At 43.1% G+C, this 16536-nt stretch overlaps 1 protein-coding gene across 2 annotated transcripts in view; it reads right to left on the reverse strand.

Annotated features, from left to right (window-relative positions):
* Positions 1-3689: 3689 nt before the first annotated feature.
* The window catches only part of il1rapl1a (interleukin 1 receptor accessory protein-like 1a), a 158835-nt gene continuing 145988 nt past the window's right edge, over positions 3690-16536 (reverse strand). Inside the window, exons 8-12 of one of the 2 annotated variants that reach the window (XM_062401892.1) lie at positions 12241-12386; positions 10428-10574; positions 8013-8183; positions 7044-7088; positions 3690-5859 (exon numbers count right to left, since the gene is read on the reverse strand). In XM_062401892.1, coding sequence (XP_062257876.1) covers positions 5138-5859; positions 7044-7088; positions 8013-8183; positions 10428-10574; positions 12241-12386 — 1231 coding nt within the window. In that variant the 3' untranslated portion in view covers positions 3690-5137. The remainder of the gene's footprint in view (positions 5860-7043; positions 7089-8012; positions 8184-10427; positions 10575-12240; positions 12387-16536) is intronic. The other variant, XM_062401893.1, reaches the window with a different exon arrangement.

Consider the following 16536-nt stretch of genomic DNA (forward strand, 5'->3'; position numbering starts at 1 on the left):
TTAGTCACTGTTCAAAGGCCAGATGGTCTCCACTCGCTCCCTGTGGCTTTGTCTTCTGAGCAGAAGGTGACCATTAAACATTTAGATGTGCCCTCACTCTTGGATTATTTACTGAAACGGAAGTGGAATAAGTACTCGGGTCCTTTACTGATGTTAAAGTAGACAAACTGCAGCTTAGAGAGGTTATAAGTCTAGTACAGGCTGGATGTATTAGCTAAAGAGTAAAAAAGTACTCATATTGGTTTATCTCAATTACATTACAAGATTATCCCATCATTAATGATGGAATCATTTGTGGAATGCTTTAATATTGCAGTTGGTAAAGCTGGGGCAAATTTGTATTTGTTGATTATATTTTGTCGTGTTATCTGGATCTACAAAGTAACTAGTAATCACACTGAACACGAATTAGAGTGCAGTCCTCCGCGCCTGCTCAACAGTCCCCTGTAATTTAATCAAGCTGCACCAAATTTCCCACATTCATAGAAATCAGTCCTTATTATTTGCCTCCTGATCTTATTCATCAAGAACCATGAATAATTCTGATCAAATGTCATAAAATGTTCCTGGATCAGCCCTCTGATCGTGATCCACACCCAAAATGTAATGGGCTCTCTCCTGACTCGTACCACATTAGGTACAGTACTTGAGTGCTTAGTAACCTTTCACCACTGCAACCAAATAAAGAAGAGGAGGAGAACAAGATCGACAGACCTCTTCTCTGCTGAAATTACAGTTAGAAATTCTTTTTTTATCCCTTGCTCAGTGTAACACCAGCCCATGGACTGACACCTTGACTGTGGACGTTCAAACTGGGAGCACTGCCTTTAGTTGTTGTGCAGAGTTTAGAAGGAGGTCTACAAACTTTTAAAGCAGGCTGGTTCCAGAGAGTAATGGACTGATGAATAAAGCTCTCCTACACCAACGTTTATTAGAATCACAAGTGTTGTTACCTTATCTGCCAGAGCACCTGCTGTCTGGTCGTTCTGACGAATGGACAACATACCAAAATGAAATGGAAATTATTTCTAGTTTCTCCAACAAACAAACAAACAAACACACAGATGTTTACCAAGCAGAAGGGTTTTAAAAACGCACCTCTAAGTAGCAATAACGTTACGTCTGTGCTGTTTCTACCCAGTTCAGTACAAATAACCACATGCACAGTATGAGTATGGATTCACACGGAATTAAAATAGATAAAATTCAACAGCGCGATGGAAATATGAAATATTGCTGTCATGTGATGCCACCTCCTGGTGGTGCTGATTAATCATTGCACCCTTGCACATTAGCCACTGTGGCCTCTGAGGACATTCTCCTTCCCGCCTGCGTCCTCTACATGTTCCCGTTCCATGGGATCTATTTTCTCTCCAATTAAGTCCTTAATTGCTGTGGGTAATGAAGACTCTATTAATCCTGTGTCTGCTAATAAAACTCCAGCTGTCGGCTTGGAGGCTGCCAACGTGCACCAGTCACCAGCCTCAGTGCGGTCGACGTGCTGTGTGTGTTTGCACGCCTCCAACTGCTGGCATCTTTTATTCAAATGAAATTTCAGTGGCGGTGGATCAATTATTTCTTTATTTCTCCTGATGCTGCCGTAACTGTTTTTAGTTTGTGTTTGCAAACCAGCTCCCTCTGTTCACCGAGGCACTGACAAAAATGTCCAAACGTCTCTCTTTAAATGCCGACAGTCTCTCAGTCACTCTCTCCCTCCCTCTGCCTTTAACTCTGCCAGTGTGTCTCTCTCTCTTCCTTTTCTTCCTTCCTCTGCCCCACTTTCCCCTCTCCTCTGTTCTCTCCGGGGACCGACAGGGAATCAGAAAATCTGCTTTCTGTCTCCGTGTTTACCAACGCTCGCTCACAAACAGCCCTTGTAGGAAGTGTTTATCCCCAGGAGAGGGCACTGTTTGGCAACACTCAAACGCCACCGTGTTGACGTTGCCAAGCGAGGCAGGCATCAAATGAAGCCGCCTGACTTGGAGCCAGACGAACAGTGTGTTTGGCTTATATCGCTGCGTCGCGAGTGTTTACTGCTCCTATCTGACAGGGCGGATAAGGAGGGCGAGGAGAGAGAGCGAGGGAGATGCCATGTAATAAATGTCTCCAGCCGCTAATGAACCGGGGAAAAGGCAATTACATGGTATGCATTCGTCGCTACAAGACCCAAGGTACCCCCCACACCCCCGCCCCGCCCCTCCAATCAGAACATTTCAAAAGGTCAAACTCCGATCACAAGCTCCATTATTACAAGACGTCTAATTGTTGACCCCCCCCCCCCCCCCCCCTTCCCACTGCATTGACATTATGCCACACAGGCTGTAGCGTTATGCTATTTGTTTCTGAAAAGTGAAGGAATAATTTGAAGGATGCAAACGTACATGTGGAGATAAGCTCCATCCCTCTGTCCTCTGGGTTCAGCAGGTTTCGCACTGTCCACTCAGAGTTTAGGTTTTTGATTTGAAACTGAAATGAATTCACTTTGTAGTTGTAAAACAAAAGAGAGAGAGGCCGCATCGCAGACTGCAAATAAAGTTAAACCACACGTCTTCACTTCCTCAAACTATCCAGAAATGAAGCCAAAATATCCCCAAAACTAACGCTGCCATCTTGCGCATTTGGAGCCTGAATCTGCAAAAGTGGTGGGGAGGCAAGGAGATACGGTATCGATGTCCTGCTGACGCAAACCCTCTACCAATCATGAGCAAAATCATTTAATTCATCGTTTGTATAACATAATAAATAGTTAAAACCAAGTATCTTTGAAAAAATTGACACTTGAACATAACAGGGTTTCTGCAGTTATCAACAAGTTAGATTGAAGACTTTTTAAGACGATAATGAATGGAATTTAAGATCTATATGTCAAATAGGACAGACATGTAGGAATATCAGAGCCCCAGAATTACACACATTTGAAGTTTAGGGAATAACCCATGAAACGGCCGTTATCTCTCAAACTTCAGGCAGAGACAGGAGCTATCCAAATTATTTCCCACAGCCAAGCTCAGTGTACTGAGACATACTCTGACCGAGGTTTTCGTAAGCTATGGGCTATAAGTTCCACAGTGGTAATATCCTTTTAAAGCTGTACAAGAACTAGCTAAAATGAAAGAAACCATTTTGTGGAAAAATGTATTTTACGTGTACTACGAATCTTTAGTTTGGCCCATGCCCCATCCACTAACATGGAGGAGGCTGATATCTATGACCTAGACTGTAGCTAGCAATCTAGACGCTTTGGATTCACTTCTGGGGAGCTCTGATGTCATCCATCATTCTATACAGTCTACGATCTGTAAATACAAACACACTGTTTTCATGGTGTTCGCTACTATTATACTACTGCAGTTTTTCAGAGTTGGTCAAAGTTTTGTTCTGATCTTCACAAATTCAAGTCATTTTTCATTGGTTCCATCAGGTGAGTGTCACTGACATCATGAAGTCCCAGACAGTGATGGATTCATCATTTACGTGACTGTTGATCGTGATCTGATGAGTAGCAGGTGCTAGAATGTACTGCCAACAAAGAGTCAAGCGTGGACGCAAAAGAAAACCATCAAAAGGAAATCAATGTTTTTAATGTGCAGTGAGAAAGTAAGGGCAACTGATAATGATTGTGTTTCTATAAAGATAGACATTTCTTTCCAAGTGAAAATCGTGTTTATATATTTATATAAATATCTATATTATATATAGAATACATATCTATTTGCTATGCATACTCAAAAATCACACCTTCAAATATATTTAAAAAGTCTTTCAAAACACAAATTATTTTCTTTCCTTAAACATGAACTATCCATATGAACCAAAGTAATTATCAAGATGGGAATAATATTTTGTTTAAAAACAAACAAACATTGAAAATGCTTTACTTTTGAATCTAGAACAGTAGAGGGCATATTTTTTCATGTGGGATTCATAAACCACCTTAATCTCTGAACAAATCAGGAATCACGTTGCAAGGATACAAAACCAGCATGACACTTATACACATATCCCCCGCTCCGTGGTCAATGAAATGCAAATCAACGTGACTTCTCAAGCAAACTCTTTTCTGTTATAAAAATAGAATTCTTTTTTAAAATAATCTACAGATTTCTTTTTAAGGTGAGGCATTTCACTATCACTCTAAAACAGCAAGGCTGTTCATCTCAGTAGAAAATATGATGCTTTAGAGAGAGATCTGCCAGTCTGTCGGTCCGTCTGATTGGAGAGGACTAGCACTGCCCCCCCGCCAGCCGCTCCACCTGCTCGCTCTCACAGGACAGTGAGTTTCCACCAGCTCCTCCTCTTTTTGCATATTCTATGATTTTTTCTGTTTTGTCGAAAGAGAGTTTCCTAGATGCACCCTCTTACAGGTGAACAAAAATAAGTTTCAGCTCCTCGAAGCTCCTGAAATGTCCAGGCGATTCCAAAAAGTGTTAAAAAATGTTCTCTTAAACTACACAAAGATTTAAAAACAAACAAACAAAAAAACACAACAGCGCAGGTACATGGACACACTGGCTTTCCAAACAAGCGCGTCGAAAGAAGAATCAAAAAACAACCTAAAAAGAGATAAAACAATAGAAAATATACAACCGTTTCTAACAAGTTAAAGCAAAGTCCTACGTTAGAGAAGGCAACAAATAAACATGATTGAATGAAACAAACAAAAAAAAGAACAAAACAGGAAAACACTGATGCTACAAATAAATTGAAATATATGTACAAGACCCTGTTTTCCTTGTGTTTGTATGTAAGCACATTTGTGTGTGTTTGTATGTGTGTGTGTGTGTGTGTGTGTGTGTACACAATTTCCATAGAGTGTAGGTTCTTTAATGTGGAGTTCTTGCGAGTCCGTCTCTCACTAGAAGAAGAAACAGTGTCTTCGTTACACCTCCTGTAGTTTCACATAGAAAACATCTCCTGTAACTCAGGTGCTGTCCGCTCGGAAAAAAACAAAAACAAAAAACCCCAGCGCAGCAGGGTCCAAAAACCTGCTGTGACTCCATTGCTCGCCGCTAGGTAACAACAAATGCATCCCAAACGCTTTTCACCAAAAATCGTGAACCGTGTCCCTCCCCGACTGAGCCCGGCCACGTCTGACCCTGATCGGTCCCCCTCCAGCCGACGCAGAGCCCGTCCATCACTACCAGATGACGCTGGAGATGCTGGTTTCCCGTGGCAGCAGAGGGAGCATGGCGTTGTTGGCGTGCGCCTCCTCCAGGCTCAGCTCTCGGCTCTTCCCGGGCGGCCTCTGTCCGTTCAGCAGTGTCAGAGGGATGTTGCAGTAGGTGTGCTGGTTCCCCAGGGAAGAGAGAGGCGGCAGGGTCCCTCCGGGGGGCAAGTCGTACTCGTAGCTGCGGTAGTAGTGTTTCTGCCTCATGGTGGTGTGGTAGGTGTTGTGGAAGGTGGAACGCAGCTCCGGGTGGGCGGTGGCCATGGCGGTGGACGTGGCTGCTGCCATGGAGATGGCGGAGACGGTCTGCAGCTCTCCGAAGGCGCCCTGCTCGCTGACGTCCAGCGCCGGCTCGTGGGTGAGCATGGGCACCGTGCGCCGGAACGGCATCTCGTACTGCAGCTGCTTCCAGAACTTGGAGTTGAGCTTGTTGCTCTTGGGGCCGCGCCACTTGATGACGGTGAGGGTTTTGATGGTATGCTTCAGGGCCTCCACCTCCTGGTAGTTCATGATGCCGCGCAGCTCGGCACACTCGATCAGGATGACTTTGATCTCGCCGGTCACCAGCATGTTGCGCAGCCGCGTCTCCAGCTCAAAGATGCTCCAGCCCCGCCGCACCACGTAGTTGGGTGTCATGACGATAATGAGGCGTTTGCTCTGATCCACGCAGCGAGCCACATCCTCTATGTAGGCTGCAGGAAGGAAAGGGAAAAATACAAAGACGTGAGAGCTGAGTGATGCTACTTTAGAGGATTTCCAGCAAAATATTTTAATAAATGAGAACAGGACAATGACACTGAACAATGATGGATGGTCGTGAAGCAACAAACACAAAACACAAGACAATGACCCAATGTTTGCGCCACGGAGGTTATGTTTTTAACCCCTGTCCATTTGTTTGTTTGTTTATAGGCAAGATCACAAAAAAACTATTCTAAGGATCCCAATGCTCGTGGAAGGATGTGGTGTGGTGTAGGGAAGAAGCCAATACATTTTGGGGCAGACCGGGATCAGGGGTTGGAGATAGGACGTTTTTCAAGGATAATGCAAAATGACTGATATTATTTCAATTAAACTTATTTGAATTATGTGATATGAGTCAGGGAAGAAGCCCTGTAACATTGCCAGGTAGCTTGTTTTTCAACATTTTCCCTTTTTTGGCCCAGGGAGCGATTTATGGATCTTGGGCAGACCCAAGTAACAGTTTGGATCTTGTGTTTTTGTAGGTGTGTAGGATTCTGTTCAGCCGTTGTACAGTAACAATTAGAGCAAGAAAACTGTGACTACCCAAAAGGTTTAACTGAGATAATGTTAGCAAGTATAAGTCTGTTTCTCATTAGTTTTGTTTTAATGGTGCCAATAAAAGCTGTATTAAGTTTAATTAGCTTTTTTCATAATAGAAAAAGTTATTTCATGATCAGCAGGGTTTTGTTGGCTTTGCTATGAGGTCTCATTGAATTTAAGGACATTGTTGGGTCTTGGCGGAGATTCTAGTTTTAGTCTGGAGTTTATGCAAACAAGAAAAGGACTGTACATGTGTGTGTGTGTAGACATATTTAAAATCCTGACACTAGTGAAGTAAATAATGCGTCTTTAGATCTAAAGCAGTGTGATGTCTTATTCTCTCTGTTTGGACATTTGAATCAGTACACTGGGTGAATGGTGGACAAGCGAAGCAGCAAATGGCTACAGATGGGCGGCGGTGATTGATAAAGCTTCACAGTCCATAAGACTGGGCTGCCGTCTGCCATCTATACAAGCAAGCCTGATGCCTCAGATCGCATAAGAGCGCCACCTGCAGCGTCTCGGTGAAACTTCCCTACGAGCAGGTAAATGAGAGCAGTTGACAGGAGAGGAAGAGACTGAGGGCGGGTACCTCCAAAGAGCCGAGTGTCATCCGGGTAATGTTCATTGGTGAGACCTAAACATAAACATTTGCACATTCAGTTCACAGGCGGAACACAGCACACACACAGAAACAATACTCAACACATGCAGTCATAAGAAAGTGGCCGCTCCTCTCGCGCATCTTTTTGTTTTTTTATTGCACATATGATTAATCATATTCCATGTTTCCCTGATTGGACATTAATCTTCAACAATTTTGCTTGGCACTGACACAGCCGGCAATTTTCTTTTGATTAAAGGAAAGAGGCAGTTCAGTCAGCAGGGCTCAGAGCTTCTGCACATTTCCTTCTGATGTTTAATTCAGTCTGGACCAACTAGGACGTGTTTGCGTTTTATCAGTTCCACATGAAGCCCACAGTATAAACACACAGCATCACCGCTAACTAGAGCACACTGTGTACCGCTGGCACAGACTGGCACTGCTAAGCAGAGTTAGCACGCATGAGAACATGTTCAGACAGAATTTTCACATTTGTTCAATATATCAGCTCTTGATACACAACTTATATACTAGACTACATATCAGGGGAACAGCTAATGAGGAATAATATGATTTTCTGATTTTATCTAGAGAGTTTTAAGAGAATGCAAGAGAAGGGATTCTGGTTGACAGTTTTGGGATCAATATGTCTTTTTCCCTTTTCCCCTTAATTTGGAAATTTGGAGAAACCCTCTTTTAATCGTGTCTAAGTTTGTATATAGCTTGAATTTGATCTGAGAGAACAAAACACAGGAACACAAGACGGGGACAGTGAGAAACGACACTGACGACAAAAGGACACACGACAAAAACTTCAAACTACGACAGGATGTAAGAAATGTGCCACAACACTGCAGAGACCACATCAAATGTAAACTCAGCACTCGACTACAGCATGTCACATGAACACACACGTGTATGGCCCGGCACTTGCACACAGACAGCCACGGCTCTTACTTCCTGTCGGGATGAGGTCTCGATCCGGGATGAAGAGTTTGTAGCCGTAATGTTTCTCCAGGACGTCAGGGAGGATCTCCAGGGCGAAGCGTTCCTCCTCCCTGGTCTCCTGACTCCACTGGTCGGGGTCCACTTTGGTGTAGGACAGGTACGCGTCATAGTCTTTGTTTTCTGAGAAACGGAGAGGAACGACAGGGAGGGGTTCATGAATAAAAAGGTGGGATGAAGTAAACATCATATATATTCAATAGTATTCAAGTAAAGTATATATTTTAAATACGATGACAAAAATGTGCAATTAATGCAGAATTAAATAGTGCGGAAGCATTTGAAATAATGTTGATTTTATTTTACTTACTGATTGTCCTGTATAACTATAACATTTTCTAGTCTGATTATTTTTTCAAGTATATTTTTATTGTCTGCCTTTACTGCGTGAATAGGTGAGTGAGAGCGGGAATAACACGCAGCAGCAGCTGAGTTGGAGCCGAACCCGCGGCCGCCGCCCGAGAACTCAACCCTCCACATGCGACGCGCCCACTCTACCACATGAGCCAACGGTTGCTCATTAGGTCTGAATTCACAGTAGAGTCCATAAAAAGCAAAAAGAATAGTTAGTTCACTGTGTTGGTTTACTTCTCACATTAGATAGATTTTTCTTACTATTGTAGTTCGACTCCATAAAAGCCCCAACTTGGTGCAGACCAGTAGACTTCATTTGCTTTCTTACTAAACAGGCACAAAGTGTTGGAGTTCAAAAAGCCCAGACCAAGAACAGAAATGTGGACAGCGATATACATATACTGTTGTTCATGTGGCGTAGATGAGGAAGGGAAACGGGTGTAGATTAAGAAACACCTCGATCATGATTCAAGCAACTCTCTCAGCTCCACCTCGAAATGATTTCCCAGGAGACGGAGAGGAAAGAACTTAAAAGGCAGAAAATAGACGACAGGAAAAAAGCTTTGCTTGGTGACATGATCAGTAAGTCCTACTCATTATGCTCTGTAGAAAGTGGAATGTGGGCCAGCCAAAAAAAAAGAGGAGAAGGACTTTTTCTCCAAAACTCTTTGAGGAGCGCATGCAGCTTTGAAACTCGGTGGAAAGGCCAGGGCTGCGCTCAATAAGGATCCAAACATCAAACAAGGCTTTCAAATTAGCAACCGAGCTCGCCAATTAACCACCTAGCGAAAATCAAAAACAGCCTGTATCAGTGGTCCCTGACGGTATGACTTAATAATGTGGAAGTTTGAGTCAACAAAACTGTGTGTAACAGATAATTCATGGTACTGTAGAAACAATCGAGTGATTTGGAAAAAGACTTCAGTTTTGTTTTTTTCTCGAAATTTTTGAGAAGAAAACAGAGAGCCTCGACAATACAAAGCTAGAGACGAGAGAGATACTGGGACACATGCAGACAAATCCTTTTCCTGACGTAAGAAAAGTTAACTATGTTCTGTAGCGAAAACAAAAAGTTGACCTCCAATTTCAGGCAGTTTTCGATCCTTTGTGCCGCTCGGGGACGGAGCTGTGAGCCTGTGGAGTCCCAGAGTACCACAGAGGGTGGGCATCATTCCATGACATATTGAGACTGATCTCTTTTTAAATGGGCAACAAATTGAAAATCTGTCTCCTCTCTTCCCTATGCAGCGGCCAAACACACACACACACACACACGGACACACAAAATCACACAATCACATGCACGTCTATTCCAACATCACTGAGAGAGAGGAAATGAGATGTTGAGATCAGAAAAAAAGAGAAAGACATCTGTATCTACCAAAGAGTGTGTTATGGATAGTGGCTTTGACAGAACACACACACAGGGGCATGTTTTTTTTCTTTACTCAAGATCGTGGTTTTTCAATTCAAGAGCAAGACTTGGTTATTTCGAATTTTTTGCAAAGCTATCACTCAAAGTCCCTCCGCTTGCACCCGAGTATAACCTGGTGAGATTTCTTGCGCTCAAGCCTCAGCTCTTTTTTTACATTATGGGAACACTGTTGCTAGCAACTATAACAACCACATTGACATCACCCTGTTTCTTCCCTCTGTATTTTATGGGAACAGTACCATCAGCAAAAGTAACCAAAACATAAGCAACTCTATTTGTCATGTCTACTGAACACCTAGCATGCTATTGGCTGGGATATTTGAGTGTGAGCGCAGGGTTTCGAGTGAGAGCATCTGACTGTGAAATCCTGCTCTCAAACTGAAAGAATAAAAATCAATCAATACAGGTGTAAACCAACAACACATATTCACTCTCATGGAAACAAACCCACAGAAGGCACAGACACATTCATCAGCGCTCGCTCGTGACATCGAGTTTGAACCGGAGACAGACGTGACAGAAAAAAGAGCACCGGAGAGACAAAGGGAGGGATTTGCCGGAGACGCTCTCGTCTTTACCTCCATCAATGTCCTCGCTGCCAAACTGCCTCCTGTAGAAAAGCATCAGCTCGATCTTGTAGCACTTGTAGAGGGAGATGAGGAAGATGAGAAGCAGCAGGATCGCTCCCAGTCCTCCTGCCAGCTCCACCGTGTACATGAGCTCTGCTGAGGACAGCACGCACGCACACACACACATATTCAAAAATAATGACACAATCATGGTTCCAGCTCCATTCGCAATTATGAAAACACAAAACGAGGTTGTCTCTGCAGCAGATTCTGTTTTGTCTGTTTGGTTGTTTCCTGTTAAACTGAAAGAACAAGGCGGTTACACGACACATGTGCATCGGCCAGGAGGTTGGACAGTCGTCACTGTTTTCAGAGCTCGGCTCAAAGCTGAGCAGCATCAATCTTCACTGGGAAGAGACACAGTGCTCATAATGAGTTTGGGAAAAAAGAGAGAGCACAGTGCACAGAGACAGAGAGAAAAAAAAGAAGAGATTATGAGGAATTGGATTCATTTCTTTGGCGCAGCGCAGCAGTGACACAGCCCTGCACTTTGGCGGCCGTCCATAGTGGGACTTGTGACAATTTTGGACATGGATGGAGGCATTTTCAAAACAAGAGGCTTCAGTTTATTCATCTCACTTACTCCCCTCGCCATCAAAACTCTCGCTCTGGCATTTCCTTCCCCCACCTTTCCTCCTCTCTGTCTTTCCATTCATTTCTCTTCTCTATTATCTTCTCTGCATCTACCTAGAGACCCAGCCTGGGGAAGGATGAGTTATAGTGTGTATTAAAGCAGCGTTTACCTGGCTGGCTCAGCTAGATCAGGTTTACATTTTATCACTGTCACACTACAGGCTGGAGAACCGCATGGCTACCATAGCAACTGCAGTGTAGTTTATAGAGTATGTGCACCAAGCACAGATGCATATCTTTACTAGAAATACATATATATATTTCTTGTTAAATTTAATTTTATTCAAAACTAAGTTCAAATGAAAGAAATTGTTTGTTTCTTATTTCAGTACGATTTTGGTCACTGAATAAAACAATTTAAGACTTTATTATAACCCTGTTTATGTTCATTTAAGGCTAAATAAAAAATAAAATAATAGCTGGGTTATATAATGACTTTAATTGACCTTGTAATGTGCGAAGGGAGATATCTGAAGTCCTTTTTCTGTTAGAAAATATTCGAATACATGAAGTGGTTGTGGTGTGTGTGTACACCTGACAGCCTTAAACCTACAATCAATATAAATTATAATAAAAATATATATATAAATATGAATAAATATTTTTGTCCATAACGATCTGTATACAACCAAACTAATCTTGTTTCAGCTCAAATTTGGTCGATGGCATTTGGTAACTTTATTTTGACAGTGACAGACATATTCACCGTTCCAAAAATATTGATGAGATCAGATTCAATCTTCGACACATGTTGAGAATTAGTACGAAACTTTGCCCGACGTTGCTGAATCTGATGGAATTTTGGGGATGTGTGCAAAACATGATGTACAATACATCTAGAATATTTGTAATTGAGATAATGGTGCGGTCAGGCTTTTAATGTTTCAATCCTTATAAAGCTTAAATAAACAGTAGGAACATGATGACTTTACTTGATTTAACTGATATTAGTTGTGGGGGTTGTTAATAAGTTAATAATAAAACTTTAATGTGAGAAATAATTCAGAGGCCGGTTGCTTTATGTTGCATTAACGCTGCGGTCAGACGGTCAGGACTTTTTCAAATTTAAAGCCACTTATGATTAAATAAAAGGCAAAAAAGGCCGTGGGAAACGTTGGAGAGCTCTTACCTCTCCTGAAGAGCTGGATAGTTGCTTGGCGACGGCCGTTTCCATTTTCCACATAACAGGAATAATTTCCCAGGTCCTCCTCCTCCAAAGAGTCAATGGTCAAGGAAATGGCCACTTCCTGTTCTCCCAGATGCTCCTTGATCAACCTGCAAGAAAGAAAAACAGAACTTAGAGAACAGAGCCTCTGCAGCAACATAACAGGGACGCAGCTTGTTAAATCGAGTTGATTTGTCCTGTGGTGGCAGCCAGCATGTGTTTGATGGGGCCTCAGGAGTCACAATCCTGCAACGGACTATCACAAAACCCATTAAGTCACTTTTCAATATGACATATATGATAAAACGATTACCCATGAGGGGGGCCCCTCTGTACAACAAAGGTATCTTGATGAAGCCCTTTTTGTGTTAGTGTAATTACCTCATGGTATGTTAATTTCTTTCTCTGCACACAAAACATATGAAAAATGAAAATCAATAAGGACTTTTCCACGGCGCGTGTGTGTGTGTGTGTGCGGGGAGGGGATCAAATAATGGCAATGAGAGGGAAATCTTTTTATAGCTGCTGCCATGGAAACGGAGAGAAAGTAATATTCCATAAAGTAAATGAGTGTCCCCCGCTGGGCTGCTTGAGCCTGATGGAGGAGGAAATGGGGAGATAATGCTCTCTCGTACCTTAGACACACTATTTAGCCCACTTTTACAGCACCCTCAGCACAACTAGGACACTTAGGAGGAAACATGGTGCGAATTAGAAAGAGATCACCTCTGTTTGTTTGCGTGTGTGCACGTACGCAGTGTGTGTATTTACAGTAGGTAATAATAAGGGGCGATGTGATGACAAGAAGAGTGGAATGAAAAAGAAGGAAAGTGTGTCGGGGTATGATGACTCTTAAGCATCCCTCTTCTCTCTTGTCTTCAAGCCGATAAACTGCACATAAGGACATATCGGTAATTGAAAGTGTATCGCCGGCTTTGCATAAGAGCGGCTGAGGCGTTCAGTGCCGATGATGATGATATTTGTATATTGAGTATTGTAGTGCAATGAGTTGGGGGCTGGGCCGCTGTGAGAAAGAGGCATGGGAATAATTCATGTCTCTCCGGGGAGTGGTGGGTACTTTGAAGCCTCTCTGTTTCACATTACCGCACTATATGAGCTGGCAGAGCTCTTTGACATACAACCCGATATAGATAACTACCACGGCTGCACAACCTGAGCCTCACGTGGGAAATGATGAGGACCTAACGTTGAAGTAGGTGGATCACAAGGTGCAGGCCAAGCACACCTACCTGCTGTCTGTCTGTGGAACACATATCTTGATAACCATTATCTTATAGAGTGTTTATTGTCACTAGCCCAAAGATTGCAGTGTCAAATTTGTACACGCTCAATCGGGGGAGGGGGGCAGCGTGTCTTCTGTCTGCGAACAAGGTTGAACAGGACTTCTTCTCCATCCTCAGATTAACTACAGCAGCGGTTGGCAATTGGGCCAATTCGTGAGTCAAAATTGCAGCTAGGTCATTTTGATCATTTCATTTTTCTTTCACCATTTCGGACTGATGCTGATCTCCGTCAAGGCAACAACACAACACTTCTACAAAAAAATAAACTGACTCTGACTCTGATACAACATAAGAAAAAATACCAGCAATTCAGTGAATCACTCTAACTTACAAAAACTGTAATGAAGCAAATTAGGTTTCATTTTAGGAGAAACCTTTACCGTAAAAACTTTATTGCAGATAAAGAAGGTAGGACGGACACAAAGTAAAACATTTCACTCAGCAAGATAGACTCGCACACAACACCCAGCACACAAGGAATAATTCTGAAGTAGCACCACGGCATTAACACAGGACAAGAGAACAGCCCATTCCACACAGGCAGGTTCCCAACGGGCATCGCAGCAGCAGATACGGATGAGAAGTGAAAGACATGCACAGACGCAGCTGAGCCTGAACCAGACAGTGACCATCAGCTGCAGTGTCCCTGCCCGTGTGAATCCAACCGACTAAATGTCAGATTTGTAGAACTGCATGTAGATCTTTGTAAAACTCTGTAAGGGCCTCCACTTCTCTTTTGGTTGATTGGGTTTATTGATACAGGGTTAGCAGAATGAATTAATCGTGAACTCTCTCTCAAAACTACACTCTGCTCCAGGCCCTTTTTTTTGCCTTTCAATATATTCTCTCCCTTCCTCATTAGCAGAATCTCTGTGTTTGCTCATTTCGTGATCAATTCTCAACTTATTCGTTCTTTTTTATACATTCACCTCGACGGGCACCTGCAAAACACCAACTGAAACGGGTCAACAATGCATCGATCACGCCCTTCATTATGCTGAGCCAGATTTCTTCTGCTAATTTATTCATCTCTGCGTGCTATGCTAATCTCCATTCATCCGTGCTATGATAGCAACAATAGCCCTGTCCCGTTGGCACAAATGAGAATTTATAGCCTTGGGGTTATACCACAGAAATGAACTCCTGCAAATCAATATGCTCCAAGTTGGGTAAGGAAGATATGCCTGCAGGAACTCTGAGCCCGATGCATGAGTGCTGTTCTCTAAACTCAGGTTTAGTAATGCATTAGTAATAAAGTTAAAACTGTGTGGGTGCTAGCCCGAGGAGGAGAGGCAACCCTCAGAAAATGTTTCGGTCCTCTCTGACCAGTAAAAGGGAGGTTTGGCTGCAGGTTAAGCACAGGTTTGTTCTTGTTTAGTTTCTCCTTCCCTCCGTTTGTTTCCCCCCTTTGCCCGCTCTGCACCTCTGGCTGCCATCACGGAGGTAAAACCGAGGATCTGACTGGACTTAAACAAGCTGGAGTAGCAGCATCAGCAACAGAGCGCGGATGATCAAATACGTTATTGACCCGCTGCATGAAATATCGGTATGAATTATTGAGAAGATAACCCCCCCCCAGCCGTGAGTGTGTGGGGCGGGGGGGCTCCTGGTGTCAGGGGGTAATGAAGGACGAGAGGGAGCCAGAGAGAGAGGAGCACCAGCCGTGGTTTAAAATGAAATTTGTTGCTGCTGCTAGTTCATATCAGCTCACAAGCAAACTCACTTTCTCAGATGTGTCTTCTTTACTTTCCTCCTCTGACTCCTTCCATATTTATTTTCTCTTCCTCGCTTCTTCTTTCCTGTCAGCCTCTCCCTCTCTCTCTCTCTCTCTCTCTCTCTCCTCCCCCGCTCCCTCCCCTCCGCCTCGGCTCCCCGTGAACCATCTGCATGCCACTATAGGTGGGTGCAGCGATGGGAGATAGTGATAGTGGCGGCTGTGTGAAAAATGGCGGTTGTTAACCATCTGACAGGGCTGTCTCCCCAGAGCTGCAGCCTCTCCAAACAGCCCTAATGGGAAACACGCACATGGGCCAGGGAATGGACTTGTTTAAATGTGTTACACCACTCACAGGGAGAGACATGGAGATGGGCTTGTTTTAGATGTTTCAGCGGCCTGAGAGTGAGGCTCGGTGAGAAGACTTTTACATCACTTTGCTGTAAAATCAGACAGTAAGAGAGGTCAGGGCGAAATTGATTTTTCAAACAACGTGTTTGACATTTAGCACATTCATCTGTGGTGGAAAATGTCAGGGCAGATATACATTTATGCGAACAGACAGCAGGGCATGGACACGCTTTTTGTAAAACTGTGCTTTCACAGTTTGGTGGTGAGTATAAACCTACTAATGTGCTTCCTGTTCTGCAGCAGAGAAACAGAAAGTTAAAGGAGGAAGAGATTCTCTAAGTAGAAGATATTAGATGGCGAAAAACAAACCAGTTCTCAGTTTGTCTCACAACTTATGAAGAGACAGAGACCGACTTCCTAATACTGTCCAGAGTGCAGAGCAATTGACATGAATTTTTTCTGTGTTCCCATCACATTTCCACACTTCCTTTTCGTTTGAAGAGAGAAAACTAATTGAAACGCTGCAGAACTCGAAGAAACAATCATCAGCTAAACTTACAAGAGGATTTATGCATGAACGTCCCACAGCAAGGGATGTTTTACTCCGTGAAAAGCTTCATTCTTTTAAGCATGTTTTAATTTCATTAGATTAGGGTGGCCGTGGCTCACGAGGTTGAACAGGTTGTCAACTGATCAGAAGGTCACTGGTTCAAAAGAGCTGTGTGTAAAGAGGTGAATGGAAAAACTGTACTGTTGAGAGCTATGAGTAATTTTAATCCCTACAAATAAAACAACATTTGATGAATTGAATGCACATCAGATTTTCATTCAACGACCTCATCGCAAAATTCTGTGATTGAAAGATTTGAATGGAACTTGATGAGGGAAGAG

Source organism: Platichthys flesus, chromosome 13 (assembly GCF_949316205.1).
Source record: "Platichthys flesus chromosome 13, fPlaFle2.1, whole genome shotgun sequence".
NCBI classification, from domain to species: Eukaryota; Metazoa; Chordata; class Actinopteri; order Pleuronectiformes; family Pleuronectidae; genus Platichthys; species Platichthys flesus.